This window comes from Miniopterus schreibersii (assembly GCF_964146895.1).
Source record: "Miniopterus schreibersii genome assembly, chromosome: 16".
NCBI classification, from domain to species: domain Eukaryota; kingdom Metazoa; phylum Chordata; class Mammalia; order Chiroptera; family Miniopteridae; genus Miniopterus; species Miniopterus schreibersii.
Window position 1 is genome coordinate 20,945,517 of NC_138116.1, and position 19,044 is coordinate 20,964,560.

Below are 19,044 nucleotides of genomic sequence, written 5' to 3' on the forward strand. Positions count from 1 at the left end.
AAAGGAACAAGCCTCCTGCCTGACCACATACCGCTGCACACTCCACGCTTTTAGTGTCTCCTCCACTCTGTTCTTGGCCCAGACAGGCAGGGATTCCCTGGGCAAGTCCACATGGACCTGCACGTGGGAACACTCTTTGAGGAGAGAAACAGCCATTTCCAAGATGCTCATGTACTGGTGAGTAGGGTCTTTTAAACTCATATGTATTTTTTAAAGTAAAGAAGTACCTTAATAGCCTCAGCTATTGGACAATTCAAATCCACACTCACTAATCAATCAGGGTTTTACGGTCAATTTGTTCAGGCACTATAAAAAAAATTATACATTAGAGCAGATGGCCCCTAAATATTTCTTTTTAGTTTTCTTTGAATGAGTGACCTGGGGATCTGAATATTATGAACTACATCTGGAAGTGTGTGTGCACGTGTATATATTTATAAGTGGGTATGCCAGGAGAGTGAGTCTCACTTTAAAAACATATATTCCTAAAAAAAAAAAAAGTAATATTCCTTACACTGTCATTTGATAAGAGGATAAGGGGAAGGGGAAATTAAAATATATAAGTAATTTGAGTTTTTAAAAGGGAATTATTAAATAGGATTTAAAATAAATGTAACATGTTAAATCCTGGTGGGTCGTACACATTTCTAGTACCCTTCTGTGTGACTGCCTGTGAAGAAATAAATTACACTTAATTCTTATACATGCTGGTTGAACCAGCACTTGAAGCATTAAAACAAGCCTGTTAACAGCCTGGACCATGCAGATGATCCAAGATCATGGTGGGCTGCACATTACTGTTCTAAAAGACGAAAAAAGAAAAAAGCCATCCTATTAAAAAAAATAATAGTAACACAAGGTTTCTAACCTTGAGGTTTAGAAATCTACTTCTGGTACTTTAGAAACTCCTTTAACTCATCCTGCATGACTTATGTGTGTATGTGTGGGGAGGGGGAGCTTCTTTGACTTGAGTCATGGGCACTGAATACCCTACCCTGCCCTCAGCTCCGATGACCAGGCTGGACAGAGGCACTGAACCCACTTCCTCTCAATGTTTTCTTTCAGCTGCCCCAATTTCTTCACCTGGCTACACTTGTATTTCATTCATGGGAAGTTTGGAGAACGAGAGAGATATGGTTGGCCTGGCCGGTGTGGCTCAGTGGTTGAGCATCAACCTATGAACTAGGCGGTCACAGTTTGATTCCCGGTCAGGGCATATGCCCAGGTTGCAGGTTTGATCCCTTCTAAGGGGCATGTAGGATCAATGACTCTCATCACTGATGTTTTTCTCTCCCTCTCCCTTCCTCTCTCTGAAATCAATAAAAACTTTTTTTTTTTTTTTAAAGAGGAGAGTAATGGTTGACAGGTTCTGAAAAGGTTCTGGTCATCTGAGGCTCCAATATTAGATATGATACCACCAACGCTGACATACAGTTGACCAGCTGTTACAGTGTCATTCTTGTATCCCTGACAGGCTGAAATGGGGGTGGGGGAGAGACACCGATTGGCTAGACAGCACAGCTCCTCTAGCAGCATTCCTGCTAAAACAAAACAATCCCACAGACACAAATCAGAGATGGCACTGATCACACCTAGATTTCAGTAAACACACAATGTGCCTGAGTTTGTGTGGTGGGGGCTTTTAGGCTCAGTTTTGGGATTTGCCATTCCACTCTTTACTAATTATGCATTTTGCTCTCCTCATTAATTTAGTGGAGCTTGACGGGAGGAAAAATGTGCAGAGGAATATTGGGCATATCATGCGTATTATCACATATCACAAGATATAACAGAAGCCAAAAGGCAAAGTTTACTATCATCAAAATAGTTTTAGCACAATTTCTTCTCATAACTTTTCTTGCTTTTGTACTAGTTTCCCTTCAGACTGGCAAAGATTCAGGCAGGGTCCCCTAATGGTGAAATTTAGAATTAAAAAAATATTTATTGATAATGTCTCTTTTAAAAATGTTTGGTAACCCCAACTAATCATCCAAAATGCAAACTGTAAACACAACAACAGCAAAAGAGTAACAACTGAGTGTGAGTAAGCAGACTATGAACAGATGACAGACTGAGCAAGAATGCAGAAGGGAGTAACAGAGGACAACAGGTGCACAAGTGTGCTAGAGACAGTGACAATTTGAGTGAGCAAGTAATCACATTTGGACCACAGCGATTTCAATGCAACCATTTAGGAAACCTCTGGGCCAAATACTAAAACAGGAGGCGGAATGGAGGAGCCTTCTTTGTGAGCATGCTCAGCATGTTGGCATGGGAACAAGGAAGCAGAGAAGCTCTGTAGTCACCTCACAATGGATGGCTACCATTTATAGGATGCAAAGAAATTTTCTTTCTGGTCCCTGGATACAACATATATTGTTTTTTTCTATGCTTTCCTTGACCCTGGAGAACTGCAGTTGCTGTTCCAAAATCACCAAATAAACCCCTTAATAAAATAAAGAAACCATAGTAGCAGTAACACTGGGTTTGCTGGAATGCCCCCTTCCCCCTACCTTGCCTATGATTTTCTTCTGGGTACGTCCAACAGGAATGGTTAAGTTTTACCAATCCACTTGATAAAGTCAGCACGATCTTCAGTCCCTCAGTCACAGAGCTAGAGTGGGTGGGTATGTGTATGTATGTGTGGCTCTGGACGCTGCCTCACTTTGTAACCCTTGCCCAGAACACTGGGATTGCTTCCACTGGAGACTCCACGATAACTCTAGAAGTGTCATTAAATACTCAGTTCGCCAAGGTTGACCACCTCCACTGTCATAGGATGATGCAGCATCTGCAGAAGCGCTGTCTGCTGCCCCCTACTGATGGGGGTGGAGTGACAGGTGCGAAGTAGGCGTGGACTTTAATATTGGGTAAATGGGTCTGAAACAAGACAGAAACATTACTGAGAGAGAGGGCTTAAACAGAAAGAGCAATGTTGCTTTTCAGAAAAAACACTGAGGGGCTGAGTGGCCATGAAAGCAGGGCAAAGGCTGAACACCAGCAGCCAGGATGCTGAAAGGCCTGGGTTCTACTCAGTATCATTCCACGCTACTCTAAATGACTAAATCAGCTCACACAACTTTGGTACCTGCTTCCACAATAATACAACTGGGTAAAAACTTCATACCAATTTCTTAACCTGTCCCAAAAGGGAGTCCTAGTTTGATTCCCATAGTTGAAATAAACTATATTCCCATAGTTGAAATAAGCTTAAAATACAATTTTTTTCCAAGTCATTGTGGACAATGTTTCTTCTGATGCTCTGTGGCTCTCCTTTTTTGGTGTAGAAGAAATACGGCTGCAAGGATTCCCCAATGCAGTTATGCTCTCAAGTCCTCTAGGTCTGATGGGAGTGGAGGAACTAGGGCTAACTGGAAATCAAGATGAGGTTTGGTGCTCCTTTATGTGCTCAGGTGCCATATGGTCAACATGGAGTTTTTAGAGGTTGGTTGTAAGGGACAACTAAGCACAGTGCCTTTCCCACAGGTGTGAAGCAGAAGTTCAAATAAATGTCTGTTAGCTCAATAATCTAATACATAGATTCTTCCAGCCTTTTACAACCTCCTTGCTGGCAACCTGTCTTCCAGTCATTTGGCTATGCATGGGTCTCTCTATTATGGCGGGTGGGGCAAAAAGAAAAAGGGAAATAATTACTTGATCCATTTGTTGTCTTAAAAAATAAAAACCCCAGCAAAAGGGATTGATGTAAAAGAATATACGAATTAAACTCTTAAATCCGATTTAACTAAATATTTTCTCTGTGTTATTACTTTCTTTCCTTTAGAACCAAAATCTGGCATATGCTTTTGACTCCAGGCATGTTATTAAGCTCTGGACATTACTAGAGAAACTCTGCTGGGAGGAGACCTACTTTTCTTCCTTCAGTGGGTATTTTCCTACTAAATTTCCACTTGAAATTGTCTACCTTTAGGTTTGCTCTCCATTTCCCCCCTTTGCTAAATGTCCAAGTAAATGTAAAAATCACAGAAATCTAAATCTAAAAAAAAAGGAAAGGGTGCTAAGAACACTAGAGCCAGAAAGTGATGCAGCCATCTTTACCCTGAGTCTCTTGATTCCAGCCCGTGAGATTTGCTGGCAGTCATAGAGTTCTATCCGTTCAAGGCTGTGACAGCTCTTCAAGTGCTCCAGGGATGCGTCTGTGATTAGTGGGCAGTTGTCCAGTTCAATCACCTCCAGCTGGTCATGAGCGCAGGCCCCATTCCCCAGGTGACGAATTCCATCATCTGTGATCAGCTCACAGTGAGACAGACTCTGTAGCCAAATAGAGCAAGGAAGGACACTGAAATATCTTATGGCATTCTCCTAGCCAGAGGCCTGTGTACCACCAGAAAGGAGACCTTTCTAGTCTGAGTTTGATGTGTATGGGACCATCACTAGATCCATATGGTAAAATGAAGAAAGCAAATTAGAGTTACTGGGGTTCTGCTTTTGATAATCAATGACTGACATTTCTGTGTGATTCTAAATATATTTTGTGAATTCATGTAATGACTGTGAAATAGTTCATAAACAAAATAAGATAGCAACCCCCTGCCTACCCTCATGGCCACACAAATGAACCTTCTCTTTTTTACAGGGACAAGTGGGGCTCAAGCTTTTCCTGAACAAAAATTTCAGGAATTTGGACTAAATATTGATTACTTGGTATAGGGGGATGCCCAGTTAATTAAATGAAGTTGATTCTTACAACTGTCATGTGTGGTTATCTCTTTGCTTCATCAATTTTCCTTAAGTTCCTCATTCCTACACGTGAAACTCAGAACCCTTGACCCAATTTGGATAGTAATGTGCCACCAAATACACCAAAAATGAACCTAGATACAGAAAGGTTAACCAGAATGCTTTCCCATGGTGTTACTAGAAGCAGTAGCAAAGAACTCTCCCTAGTGAAGCTTGATTGCTTCTATTTTGGTCTGAACGTGAAGCTATCTGTATTTTGGGCCATCTCGTCCCCAGGACTTCCGGAAATTTAAACATCTTTCAGGCTGGAGTACAATTCATGTGGGAAAAGTCATACTTTCCATGTCAGTTTTTAATTTCCAAGTATTGATAAAGAAAACATTTACTATTTCTTAGTTCCTCCCTTGGTCCTCTGTAAGTTGGCAATTTGGAGAAATATACTATCCCAAAATGGTAGCCAGACACCAAGAGGAAAGTAAAAGCTGGGTTTGATTAAATCTAATAAACAACCCTGGATGGTGTGGCTTTTGTTTGAGTGTCATCCGGTGAGGAAAGGTTGCTGGTCTGACTGTCGGTCAGGGCATTTGCCCAGGTTTTGGGTTCTGTCCCCGGTTGGGGTGCATATGGGAGGCAACCAATGAAAGTTTCTTTCTCATATCTATGTTTCCCTCTCTCCCCCTTTCCCTCTAAAATCAATAAAAACATATTTAAATCTAATAAACACATAAAACTTTCAGAGTCAAACTCACCAATACTTGAAGTCGAGGACAGTGTATGGAAAGTTGGATTAATGTGCTATCTGTTATCTGAAAGAAACACATTAAGTTTATCTTAGGTATAATTAAAAAAAACCTCATGGCCTGTACCTTACTCTTGACTACACTTGTAATCAAGACTGATATCCAGATATCAATTATTAAATAACAAAATCTTGCAACTGAAATCTCAATGGCTACCTGAATTTGTTCTTTGAGAAGCTAGACTGGAACACATCTAGTTATCTCTAGTCTTCATATTTGAAAAGGTGTGCTGAAAACTGTTTTGGTTTTGAAATGAATGAAAATCTGTCCCCTCATAATTTCTACCCACTGGACTTTGTTCTAACTCTTTACAACCATCAGAGAAAACAATCAGAAGACACTGTTCCATAAAAAAAAATTAATGTAAGAACACCCTCAAATTTTTAGATAGTTGGCCCATATTTTATAAGCCTTGCTACAACTCAAGATTGATAACTTGGGTGTCAGTTATCTTCCCAAAGGTAGCACAAAGGGGCTGCTGGAATCTGGGTTACCTACAAACATTCAGGAAGGAAGAACTCCCAAAGGAAGAAGTCTTTTATAGTTATCTTAGGACAAAAAATAAATCAGTACTTTTCAAATTCTTCCAACTCTGAGATATTATATTATTCTAACATATATAGCTTCACAGGGGCTAAGAAATGTCAGGGGGGTGGGGAGTTGGGACGGGCAGGTGTGTGCACATCACTCAGAAGGACTAACACTGGAAAGGACACTAAGCATGTGCAAGAGATAAATGGACACAAACAAGTTTTAGTCTAAGAACTAATAGCTGCCAACTAGTGTCGGATAACAAGTAATTTAGAAAAAATTGACCTCTATAGTTGTCCAAGTATCTTTTTTATTTTTACCATTAATAAAATTCATTGCTCTATCTTCTTTTTAAGAGTCTCTCTTCAAAGTTTCTCCCCAATCAACTAATCTCAAAGCTCTTAAAATTGATTTTTTTAAAAAGAAATTGTTGATAAGGAAGTATCTGGTTGCCTGCCTGAAGAACAGGGTTCCATGCAGAGTTGAGTCTCCAGGGCTAATGATGTAAGGGGTCCAGTGTCCAGTTAAGCTATGTATCAGTGTGATGGGGCTTTTATTATTTACTAGCATCAAAACCCTGTAGGTCTAAGGAAATATCTTTATGGCTCAAATATTTGGGCCTTCTTTCTTTCCAATGGCAACTTTATTGATGGCATACATTTCCTGAACACACATACCGTGAGTTCTCTGTCTGCTGTGCCTGGAAGACACCTCAGTAAACATATAGAGTCAGCAGTGCTGCCAGGCACTGCATTACACCAGGGGAGGGAAGGGAATGCTCTCATGTGCATGTTACATAAATTTCTATCATACTGTATTTCTAAGTAAAAGTCCACAATCTTACTTGAACACACTCTTCCAGGTCCATCTTTTCAAGCTCATGGCAATTCTATAAAATACAAAACCAAACATTACAATACAAATATTTAAAATACGGAAAAAATTTAAGGCCAGAAAACTAAATTGTATTAAATATTGATCTGCCCAAAAGCAAAGGTCTTTCCCCTTGTTCCATACATTGGTCAAAGACAGTTATAATTTTAAATACTATTATTATACAGCGATTTATAAACCACTCTAAGTACTCAAATATTCTGGAGAATACAGAAAAATCTCTTAAAACATCTCCATTTAAAATTAAGATTGTATGTTTCTTTCAACATTACTCTCATCCACCAGTCCAATACAAATAACCAGTTAAGTTTCTTTCACAAAGCACTAGAAAGCCCTGTTTATTTTAACTTATAATATGAAAATGTGGAAAATGAGCCCTCATGAAGGAGCATCATGTTATCCAAGGCATGACTGCATTTCTACAGCAGTGTGTATTCTACAAGCCAGTAGCTCAGGCATAAGAACACTCAGGAACATTAGCCACAGATAAGGTGCCCCACGCCCCACACCCTCAGTTCTGCTGCCATTCCACATTTCCGTCTTTGCTCATTCTTCTGAAATAAGAATCCCAAACAAAACCTATATAGAACCTGGAGAAAATACTCACCCTGGCCAGAGTGGTAAAGCCTACATCTGTTAATTGAGAACACCTTGCCACTTCTAATATTCTGTTAAAAAAATAAAGTGAAAGTCAAGCCCTTGGTTCCAGAAAACTGCGTTTATTAAAACAGCAAGAATTTAAGAAAATAACCTCCTATTCCCTAAGGACTATATAATATAGAGTGACATTAATAGCTAAGTGAGTCTGTATACAGATCTTGCCATTCATTTTCATGGAATCATCATAAAGTGGTCCTGTAAATACCACATTTCAGATTGATGCAATCAGAAGAATATAATAGAAGCTTGTAGTTTAATGCTAAAATGCATGAGAAATGCATTTAAAAGGCTTCTTGATGGCATATTGCTTACCCTAAGAGGACAGCCTGCTCCTAGAAAACAATGGAAATGGAGACAGATACTCTGTTAATCTTCTGCTAAAGTAAATTATTCTCTTTCCCTATTTTACATGTAGGTCCACTAAGATTTTAAAAATGTTATGAAGGGAATGGTTAATCACAGGCCTATCCCAAATATGAAATTCTATACTTACGAAAAAATACCCTTCGCTTCCTGCCTCCTCCCACAAGCTCCCAGAAAGGCCCAGTGGAGAGATAAGCTGAGCTGGCAGCCACCTTCCTATTCAGGAACTGCTAAACACCAACCTAAATACCAACCACAGGTCCAAGGAATCAAAAGTAGCTTTTCTATGACAAGTTTGGTGGAATCTGCACTATGGTACCATAGAATATTTATGTTTGTTCACAAATTACTTACAGAAGTTTAAAAAACAAACAAACCACTAAAGTATAAGAAATCATTATCAACTGACAATCAATTAGAAATGAATGCTATATCTAATGGAAAAGCATGAATTGACTGAACCCAACTCAAGTATCACATTTGAAAGCCTTTCTATTCTAACACTAAGATAAACCATGGAGGAGGGGGAGGAACAGGTAATCTTTTTAGACAGGAGTTTGGCTACCTCCTTAGCTCCTGAATAGAATTCTACTCTAGGCTTCTGATATTACTAATTTTGACAAACAAGTCTATGACCTATTTAGGAATTTTGATACTGTAGGCAAATTTTCTTTCACTAATTACAGTTAGGCCCATGGCCAGGCGATTACCAAAAAAGGTTTAATAAAGTTTTATTGGTTTAACTGATTATTCTAATGTAAAACAAGTGGTTTCATGAGTTCTGGAGCCAGACTGCCTGGGTTTGAATCCTTGGTCCTGCACTTACTAGCTGAGAGACCTTGAACAGGTTACTTGACCTCTCTGGGCTTCGGTTTTCTTCATCTATAATATGGAGATAATGACAGTGCTTATATGGTATTTGATGATTAAACAAACTAATATTTGTTAATCACTTAAAACAATGGCTAACATGTCTAACATATAAGTACAATATAAGTTTTATTAAAAAAAGGTATATGGAGATCAAACTAGTGTGTTGTGTGTTCTTACAGAATCAACATGGGCTTGATACCATGCACATGCTAACATGGCAATCTTAATAAATATTTAGCCAATCCTATACTTAGGCAGAGAGGAAGAGCCATGAAGAAAAAAGGCTTGCTCTAAAATACTTTTAGTCAGCATAAAAGAGGTTCTCCTATAGGGCTGTTTTTTCTTTTAAAATACTTTCTGCTATGTACCTGACATCATTATTACAATATAAGTAACTACAGGATGGGCCTTCAAAAACTTTCTTCAAAAAGGAATTACTGATACTCCTTGACTTGTGATGGGGTTATGTCCAGACAAACCTCTCAAAAATTGAAAATATTAAGTAAAAAATGCATTTAATACCCCTAACCTCCTGAACATCACAGTTTAGCTAGCCTACTTTAAATGTGCTCAGAACACCTACATTAGCCTACAGTTGGGCAAAATCATCTAACACAAGCTTATTTTATAATAAAATATTGGCTATTATGTGTACCAGTTTCACATATGAAGTTAAAGAATTGTAAGTTGAAACACTGTAAGCCAGGGACTATGTATATATGAAAGCATTAATAAGAGAAAATGCCTCTTTATTTCTTTTCTCAAGTAATAATATAAAATGATTTTTTTTTCTAGTATGGATAGAAAGAAGTAGAAAAAGGGGACCACTATCCCTTGGTTCAGGCCAATTATATGTAATCAAATAAGTATAAAGCAAGAAGGAGGACACCTAAGAGGGGAGTGGCCTTGTAGTGTCTACCTTAAAAATTTCAATGTTCCAAGGAATAAGTATAAGTGAAGGAGGCCTCTGTTCTTTTACCGATTTTTTTAGCTAAATGAGAAATATTGCCCTCATCGGGTAGCTCTGTTGGTTAGAGCATCATCACGATACACCAAAGTTGTGGGTTCAATTTCCGGTCAGGGTACATATCTAGGTTGTGGGTTTGATCCCCAGACAGTATGTGTATGGGAGGCAACCAACTGATGTTTCTCTCTCACATCGGTATTTCTCTCTCTTTCTCTCTCTCCCTCTCTCTCTCAAATCAATAAACATATCCTCATGTGAGGATAAAAAAATAAAAATAATCAACCAATAAATGCATAAGTAACTGGAATAAATCGATGCTTTTTTCTCTCTCCCTCCTTCCCTCTCTCTCTAAAAAAACGAATAAATTAAAAAAGAAAAGAAATGTTTACCTAAGCCGTGGGCAGTTCTGACCTAGAGCATTCAGGATGGCATCTGTGATGTTGGAGCAGCCGGAGGCACAGAGGGACTGTAACTTATGGCACCCTCTGCATATAGTAATGAGACCTTCATCTGTGATTTGCTAAAAAACAAGAGCAAAAAATCCCCATAGATATTAGTAACTTAGCAGAACAAAAAAAAGGAAAAAAATGTTACCTCTGTGAAAATAAGAACGAAAAAGAAATAAAAGCAGATTTAATATTTATCAGGTAGCAGGTCTAAAAGAAAATGAACACAATTTGTTCCTTCCTTCCAGTTTCTTTGATATAGTTTGCAAGAGAATCTGTGCTCATTTTGGGGATAATGGGATTTTTTTAACCTGATTGGGAACAGCATGGGGTGTATCATCGTGTAGATTCAATTAACTAGTTTTAAAACCTAGAAAACAAATAAGAATGGCAGTATTTTAACAGTATAAACATATTAACAAGTTCAAAATTGATACTGTGTTACTAAAAAAATAAAACCACCTATGGATGACAGTTGCAATCTCATATCAACGACAGATCCATTTATTTCTATATTTTTGTTTTCTAATAAATAATGTTTTAAATTATGGAGATAAACAGTTGTGTCCAATTCAAACATAATTTTGTATGTTTCAAATTATTTTAATATGAAAAAGAATAAAGATGTTACATTAAAAAAAAGTCATGTTCAGCCAGACTAGCTCAGTTGGTTGAGCATCATCATGTGCACTGAAAGGTCACCTGTTCAATTCCAGATCAGGGCACATGCCTGGGATGCAGGTTTGATCCCCAATTGGGGAGCATATAGAAGGCAACCCATTGATGTCTCTCTCCCACACTGATGTTTCTCTCTCTCTTCCTCTCTGTAAGCATGTCCTCAGGCGAGGATTTAAAAAGACATGTATAAACATCTTAACATGTTGGATATGACCAGATATAACCAGAACTTCAATTTGTCCTGCTAGATTCACTAATTTTAAGTAAGCCTCAGAACAGCTTTCCTGTCACCTCTGTTTAATCAGTGTCCTTGGATTGCAAGGACTACCGAAAAAAAACAACCTTTAAATAATCACTGTTTAAATAGAGACAGACTCATAGAGAGCAGGCAGACAGCTCTGGTGGGGGTGGGGTGGGGGGACTGAACAAAAAGAAAAAAAACCCCAACCCTATATATAAAATCTAAAAAAAAAAAAAGCTACTGCTTAAATCAGTATTTTCTCAATATTGTACAAATGAAACAAAATACAGATAAAATATGGATGCTAAGGCAGATGCAAGATTTGTCATAAGGATAAATTAATGAGGTATATACACATGTCGAAGAACCTAAAAAAGTGCCACACGAATGTGATTTATTATTATTAAACAAGGAAAAGTGAAATGTAAAGGGGGAAGTAGCAATCAATACACATGAATATTTAGCAGGCCAATGGAATTTGTGTTACACAATATTAGGAAAGTATTGCAGGACTGTACTGTTTTTTCCTTTTTAAATTTTTAAAAATTTTTTATTGAATTTGTCGAGGTGGCATTAGTTCATAAATCCTTTTTAATGTTTTAAAGTCTATAAGGAATTACTGAGGAAGAAGAGAGAAGAAAAGTTGTCATACTCCCGTTACTTTAAATTTTAAAAAGAGCAAAATGTACTAAACTTTTCTGTTTTCAAATTAGTTAAGAAAAAGAGAATGGATCAAGAATGTACTTTGGCCACTTCAATTTGGGCAAGAACATGAAGTCTCATGAATGTTGACAACCACATTTCATCACACTGTATGGAAGGAGTGACAAAGGAGTGACTCCTGTCCTAATAACCAGGTGAAGGGAAACAGTAAAATAAACACATGAGAGAACTGGTTCTTCATGCTTATCAACTGTGATTTCTGTCTGCTGGAAAGGTAAAGGAAATGAAACTAAAATGGTAAATGGTAGGTACAGTATATATGCATTCATGTGTGCGAGCAAAAGAGTATGCAACATACACATACACATATACACAGAATGTGTATGTGTATACGTATATAAGTAAAATCTGAAGATGCCCAAGAAAAGGTTTATCCTATCATTGTAAGATGATGGTTTGATGTTTACAATAGTCGTATAAGCTCTTTCTCTGAGGCCAAATTTGTTTCATAAATGAAATTAGGCAAATTCTGGTAGTTAGCAGCTATGGCAATCAGAATTAAAAAGAATGTCATTCCTTTAACTCGGTCTCCAGAAGCCAGAAGCCTTAAAAGCAGATCATTATCAGGAAGCATCACCCTGTAAGGACTGGAAGGGCAAGTTGCTTAAACTGCACAAAATGTGGCAGCTTTAAACAAAAGTATCACCTTTAAACTAAACCACCACTCTGCTCTCAGGTTTTAGGCAGTTTAACAAGAAGGAGAGGGTATAATAATCAGAAGGCTTAGTAGAAACAAGGAAAACCCTCACCAACTTTTTTCATTGCTAAGAGAGGCTCTCACTCCAAAGCCACACACATATGTACTTATCAAGGCAAGAGAGAAAAGCTAAAAGTATACTGCCAATGTTCTAGGACCTTGAATAGTTTCAGCAAATTCTCTAACAAAAATTGAGGAATTTGGGGAAAGATACAAAAAAGTTGATAGTCTAAACTCTAAAGAAACAAATGTGAACTACAAATACTATTTGAATCAAATTTAAAGGGCACATTTTGCTTATCATGTTTAGATCAGTGGTTCCCAATAGTTATGACCAACTGATAGATCTTAATAGATGTGACTGCAATTAATTTACCAAAAATATTTTAAATATTGAAGTTTGTGAATAATTTAATTCTAAAAAGTATAGTATTCTTAAGTAGAAAAGAATGAGGTTACAGTCAGCCTGTTTGGAATTCTGAATAAGCTACCTGCTCATCTATATCAAAGTCCCTGAGAGTGAGTATTGTCAACCAAGTAAAGAATCATCTGTGTGTTCACTGTGTCCCCAGGGTTGAAGTGGAAAAACTACTGGTCTTGATGACTGAAACTCTTACAGTAATAATAAAGAAATCAATCAGTAATACAGAAGAGCTGTGGAAAGGACTGCTTACTAAGCAAGTCTGCAAGTTCAATGTCACCAGTTCAGGACAGTGTGCACCTATGTACTTGAGAGCTTCATCTTCTAGCTAGAAAGATTAAAAAGAGAGAGAGAAAATAATTACTGACATTGTTTCAAAGGATAAAGATTTCAGAGTGTACCCATTCATCAATACATTCTAAATATAGCCAACCAAGTTCCAAAGACAACAATGAACGATGGTCACATAAAGGTGTAATTCATATGATCAGTATGTTTTATTTTTTTATCAGTTTCTACCACATCAAATTCTTATTATCACGAAATCAAGAAAAAGATAAAATAAACATTGCCTAATGTTTGCGGATTTTTCTTCTGATAAATATACTTTACAGAATTTTCCTGAGCATTTATGAAGTTAAAAGAATTTTCACATTTCTACACTCCCTATATTTTTGGGAGCAGGAGCTGCGAAAGTAATCCACAGTTTATCTGCTGCTGGAAGATCAGTGCTGTGAGTACAGCGATGAGAACAGATGGCAAGTAATTGATTATAATGATGTATTCCAATCAATATTTTTCAGGATTCCATAAATAACCAGAAGCTCAAGCTGTTGTTTTAAGGTAGTCATACTTCCAAAGCTCTGTTTCAAACAACAGAACACCTCCCATCACGGTGAAAAAATGACAGCATTTTAAGTGGAATCCAAGGCATGGTTTTAGTAACCATTAAAAAAACAAGGTAGTAAGAGTCACTTCTAAACCTATTCTTGATCATTTTCATGCCAATTCTTTCCAGTAATATTTTTAATGACAAAATGTGCTAAATTTGTAATGTGACCGGCAGAAAATAAGCACCAACACTATAAAATGTAGGTTGCTATATACTTGGCACATTTAAGAAAAGCTCCCAGTGGTTTGAAAATTAGTGAAAACTGCCAAGACCGCCTTCCTTGCCTATCCAGTTAAAGGTCTCAGAAGTACAACACGCAAGTTTTCTTTTCAGATTTAACTGCATGACACTCTTATTGGTGCTTGTGCAGTATTTCTGTCTCCCCAGCCTGCCTCCCCTCAAAACAAAAAATTTATCTTTGGTCAGATATTAATTCTTCTTCTAAGGAAAACACTAATTTTTGGTAAACATGTGTCTTTGGTCAGTAATACAAAACTACTACATATTCTTTAAGCCAACATCTTGGGGTTGTCTACAAAGTTTACAGTTTCTCTACCATTCACAAGCACTATATGGAGTATTACCTGTGTGCAGCCTTTTAAGAATAAGGCCTTGAGACCACCACAGCCTCTCACTAGTGCTTGGATGCCATCCTTGGTTACTTGGTCACACCAGGAAATGTTCAATTGCTCCAACAGTGGACATCCCTCACTTGGGATAAAACAAAATAAAACAAACATATTACTAAATCCAACTCCAAAGGCACCAAAGTCTCATTTTATTGGCCATTAAGTAAGGAAATAGATAGAGCCCCAAGTTCTCCCACAAAAATATACATATTTACTTAATATAGATTTAGAACACAGGCACTCCCATAACCACAAAAGTGGGTCTTATCAATGTTCATGGTGTTCATGTGGAACTGTATTACTAGGAGGGCTAGCTCAAATCCAGCTTACCTAACAAGTACAAAGCACAATACTGTTTTTCACATATATTAGATTTTAAGGGAGGTTTATACTTTTCAAATTATATTTTTTTGGCACTTATCACATATTTATAAGTTCCCTAGATAGGAAACAAAAATTAAGGGACTTGTTCAAGTTGACCAAGTAATTAATAAGGAGTTTAGAGTTAAACCCAGATTCTCTATCAAATAATTCTATTACTTATCAAAGTACTAACGAAGACATTTAAACTTTTATTTAAAAAATTACAGAGGATCTATAAATATTCCTTATCTGGGAAATATCTAGAGAACTATTTCCCTAGGCTGAACTTAAGATATATTGTATTTGATCACTGACTTCTATCAAATACTAGCTTCATCTTTGATCTTTGATTTCATATCTAATGCTCTATGACATTCTTTGGAAAATACTGATTTAACTGTTTTTAATAATAAAATAAAGCACGGGAATCTTGGTTCAAGTTCATTCTTCAACATTCATAGTGTGACTTCAGGTTAAGTCACTTCAGGAAGCCTGCCCGAACCTCCCTTGGATTAATTCCAAGATTAGCCACAGCCACTTCCACGTTCTCCCCAAACTGCCACACTTACTTCTATCACAGCACTGTATTACTTCTACTGCCACACTGTAACATGATGACATGTTTAGTGTTTTTTTCCTCCCACTAGACTCTGAGCAACTGAAGGGCAGCGACAGTTTCTTATTCAGTTACATCCCATGGTTGAATCACATTACCTGGCATTAAAAAATGTTTTAGATTTTCTATCTGTAAAGTGTTTGTCCTAGCTATATCTACCTCACAAGGTTATCAAATAAATGAGATCATTTATGTGAATATTTTATAAACTATAAATGTTGTTATATTACCCTATTATCCTATACAGCAATCAGCCTTAGATGTGTATGTGCTCAATATTTATAAGGAAGGTCTAGAAGGAGCCACATTTTTAGATTACTTATATTCTAACTAAATATACATCTCTTCTTTAATAGCTTAATTCTTACTATTCATAAATGGAACCAACATATGGGACCATAAAAGGCTGATAAAAAGTAAAGTTACAAAGAGAATGGGCATTTCACCTTTCTTTTAAGATACATTTCCTGTAATGTACTTAAATGTATTAACATTATAACAATTAAAACTTACTGAGTGTTTACAACATGCTAAGCAATTTATATGAATTAGGTTAAAACACATAAAACTGTCATTTTTATAAGACAAAAGGTAGAATATTGGCAACTTTATCTGGTTTGGCTTAATGTTATCAAATAATGATAATATTGTTTAATCCTAGTAACAAACCTATGAGATGATGAGGAAAAACTCACAAGGGTTACATTTGTTCAAGGTACCTGGTTAATGATCTCACTCCAGGGCACTGCTTTAATCACTAAGCGATAATATGGGTCATTTTTGGAGGGAGAGGGGAGGAAGCCTTCATAAAAAACTAATCATTGATGTATAAATTGTACTACTCTCTCAGAAATCCTAGTTACCTCTAGTCATTTCGCCTGTCCTCTAATTTGGGCAAGTGGTAAAACAAAAGATCCATTCGAACTATAGTACATATTCATAAAACAGTTTCCTTCAATTCCAACTGTGTCAGTAATTTAAAAAAAATAAGTATTTGTTCTGATTACTGGACAATCTTATTATAAGAAATTTACCTCAGAGCTTTTAGAGACATGTTTGTTATTGATGTACAGGAAGCCAAGTCAAGGTGCCTGAGTTTGGAACAGAACTTGCTAAGGCTAGTACATGTACTGAAAAATGGAAAAAGGAGAAAATAATAAATAAACAAATAATAATAACACATCCTTAGTATATCATACATGATTCTCATCAAACACATGTGTATACATAAGAACTGTAAGATTTCCATACCCCCAATAAAAGCAGTTATAAATCCTGGGAATTATATAAATCCTTTCACATTGAGGAAGAGACCAGTGCCATTTACAAAGGAAAGAAAGGCTGTGATGTGTACGAGAATCTGAATAAAGGGAAGATGGTACTTTATTCACATTTGGAAATGTTAATAGCTATTAAGAGCGAACTGCATATGTGCTGATAAAAGATCTACATGCATTTTGCAAATCCAGGAACATCAGAAAGCTAGTACCTGCTAGCAAGTGGTGAGACATGAAGGCTGAAAGCACCTGTCTCTGCTCTTTCACTTAAATCTCTGCTCAAGATAACCTTTTGCAGGGTAATAATATAATAATTGGATTTTTGCAAGAAATACAAAGGATGGACCAGTATTGGGCTGAAACAAGCTAAGTTATGTACATTACTTCCTACTTTCCTTTATGAATTTCTTCAAGGCTCTTTTTTCACAGTGGTCAAGTTCTCAGTTTAATTTTTTAACTTATGAAAAATTTCAAATATACACAAAAGTAACAGAGAAAGCACATGTACCATCATTATGCTTCTATACTTATCAATATTCTATTTGTTGCATCCATTTCCCTCCTTTTTTCTTCCAGTATTTTAAAGCAAATCCTAGACATAGTTCACTTGTAAATATTTCAGGACATATTTCTAATAGAGGACTTTAAATCCTTAATATCTGATATCCCCACTATATATTTAAGTTTTCCCAATTCTCTCATAAATGCCTTTGTCAAGTTTACTTGATCATATTAAGATCCAAATAAGAACCATACATTCTATTTGGCTGATATGTTTCTGAGGTTTTTGTGTGGACCTATGCTTTCATTTCTTCTGGCTAGATGCCCAGGAGTAGAATTGCTAGGTCCTATACTAAGTTTATGTTTGACTTAAGAAACTGCCAAGCTGCTTTCTACAGTGGCTATACCATTATAGATTCCCACTAGCAACCTATGAAGGTCCCAGTTTTGCCACATCCTTGCCAACACTTGGCATTGGTCTCTTTTTTTGATTAGACATTTTAGCAGGTATGGAATATAATCTATTGGGGTTTTATTTTGCAATTCTGTAATAAACATACAGCATTGGATAGAATCTCCAAAAAAATGCTAAATAGAAATGACAAGAGTTAACATCCTTGCTTCTGACCTTAGCGTGAAGCATTCAGTCTTGCATCATTAAGTCTGATGGTTAGCAGGAAGTTTTCCATAGATACCTTTGACCAGACTGAGGAAACTCCCTTAAGAATTTTTATCATGAATGGGTATTGGATTTTGTCATGTGCTTTTCTATCTAATGATGTATTAGTTATCTATTGTTGCATAACAAATTACCCCAAAGTGAGCAGCTTAAAACAACAAACATTCATTATCTCGGTTTTTCCGGGTCAGGAATACTAGCACGGGCAGCTTAGCAGGGTGCCTCTGAGTCAGGGTCTCTCACAAGGCTGTAATCAAGGTATTGGCCACAACTTGCAATCATCTCAAACGTTAACTGGGTACAGATTCCCCTCCAAGCTCATTTAAACAGCTTTTGGCAGACCTCAGAAGATCCAATTCCAAGTTCACTCATTTGGGTTTTGGTAGATTTCAGGTCCTCACTGGCTGTTGGCCAGAGACCTCAGTTCCCTGCCACATGGGCCTCTCCACAGAACTACTCAAAACTGGGCAACCTGCTCCACTCCCCCTCAAGTCAGAGCCCTGAGAAAAAGTAGAGCAAGACAGAAGTCACAATCTTTTTGTAACCTAATCTCCAAAGCGACATCCAATCTCTTTTGCAGTATTTTATTGCTAGAAATGAGCCCTTAGGTCCAATGCATGTTCACAAGGGTGTGAATATTAGGAGGAAGGACTTATTTGGGGGCCTTTTTAGAGGCTGCCTATCACACTGAGATGATCATGTGGCTTTTGTTCTTTATTTCAGAGGGCAGTAAACCTCACCACCAGTTGCCTACTGTTATACAGCCCACAAGCCAAGAATGGTTCTGCCCTAGCCGGTTTGGCTCAGTGGATAGTGTCTGCCTGTGGACAAAGGGTCCCGGGTTCAATTATGACCAAGGGCACATACCTCAGTTGCAGACTTGATCCCTGGCCCTGGTCAGGGCGTGTGTGGGAGGCAACCAATCGATGTGTCTCTCTCACATTGATGTTTCTCTCTGTCCCTCTGTCCCTTCCACTCTCTCTGAAAAGCGATGGAAAAAATATCCTCAAGTAAGGATTAAAAAAAGAAAAGAATGGTTTTGACATTTTTAAATGGTTGAAAGAAAATCAAAAGAAGATACTATTTTGTGAC

The 19,044-nt window shown here is 37.2% G+C and overlaps 1 protein-coding gene across 5 annotated transcripts in view; it reads right to left on the bottom strand.

Moving 5' to 3' along the window:
- Positions 1-367: 367 nt before the first annotated feature.
- The window catches only part of FBXL20 (F-box and leucine rich repeat protein 20), a 64,027-nt gene continuing 45,350 nt past the window's right edge, over positions 368-19,044 (bottom strand). For 3 of the 5 annotated variants that reach the window (XM_081162966.1, XM_081162969.1, XM_081162965.1), the window contains exons 7-15: positions 16,530-16,625; positions 14,472-14,598; positions 13,249-13,323; positions 10,179-10,309; positions 7,534-7,594; positions 6,877-6,921; positions 5,451-5,507; positions 4,060-4,272; positions 368-2,880 (exon numbers count right to left, since the gene is read on the bottom strand). In XM_081162966.1, the coding sequence (XP_081019092.1) occupies positions 2,773-2,880; positions 4,060-4,272; positions 5,451-5,507; positions 6,877-6,921; positions 7,534-7,594; positions 10,179-10,309; positions 13,249-13,323; positions 14,472-14,598; positions 16,530-16,625 (913 nt within the window). In that variant the 3' untranslated portion in view covers positions 368-2,772. The remainder of the gene's footprint in view (positions 2,881-4,059; positions 4,273-5,450; positions 5,508-6,876; positions 6,922-7,533; positions 7,595-10,178; positions 10,310-13,248; positions 13,324-14,471; positions 14,599-16,529; positions 16,626-19,044) is intronic. The other 2 variants (XM_081162967.1, XM_081162968.1) reach the window with 1 other exon arrangement.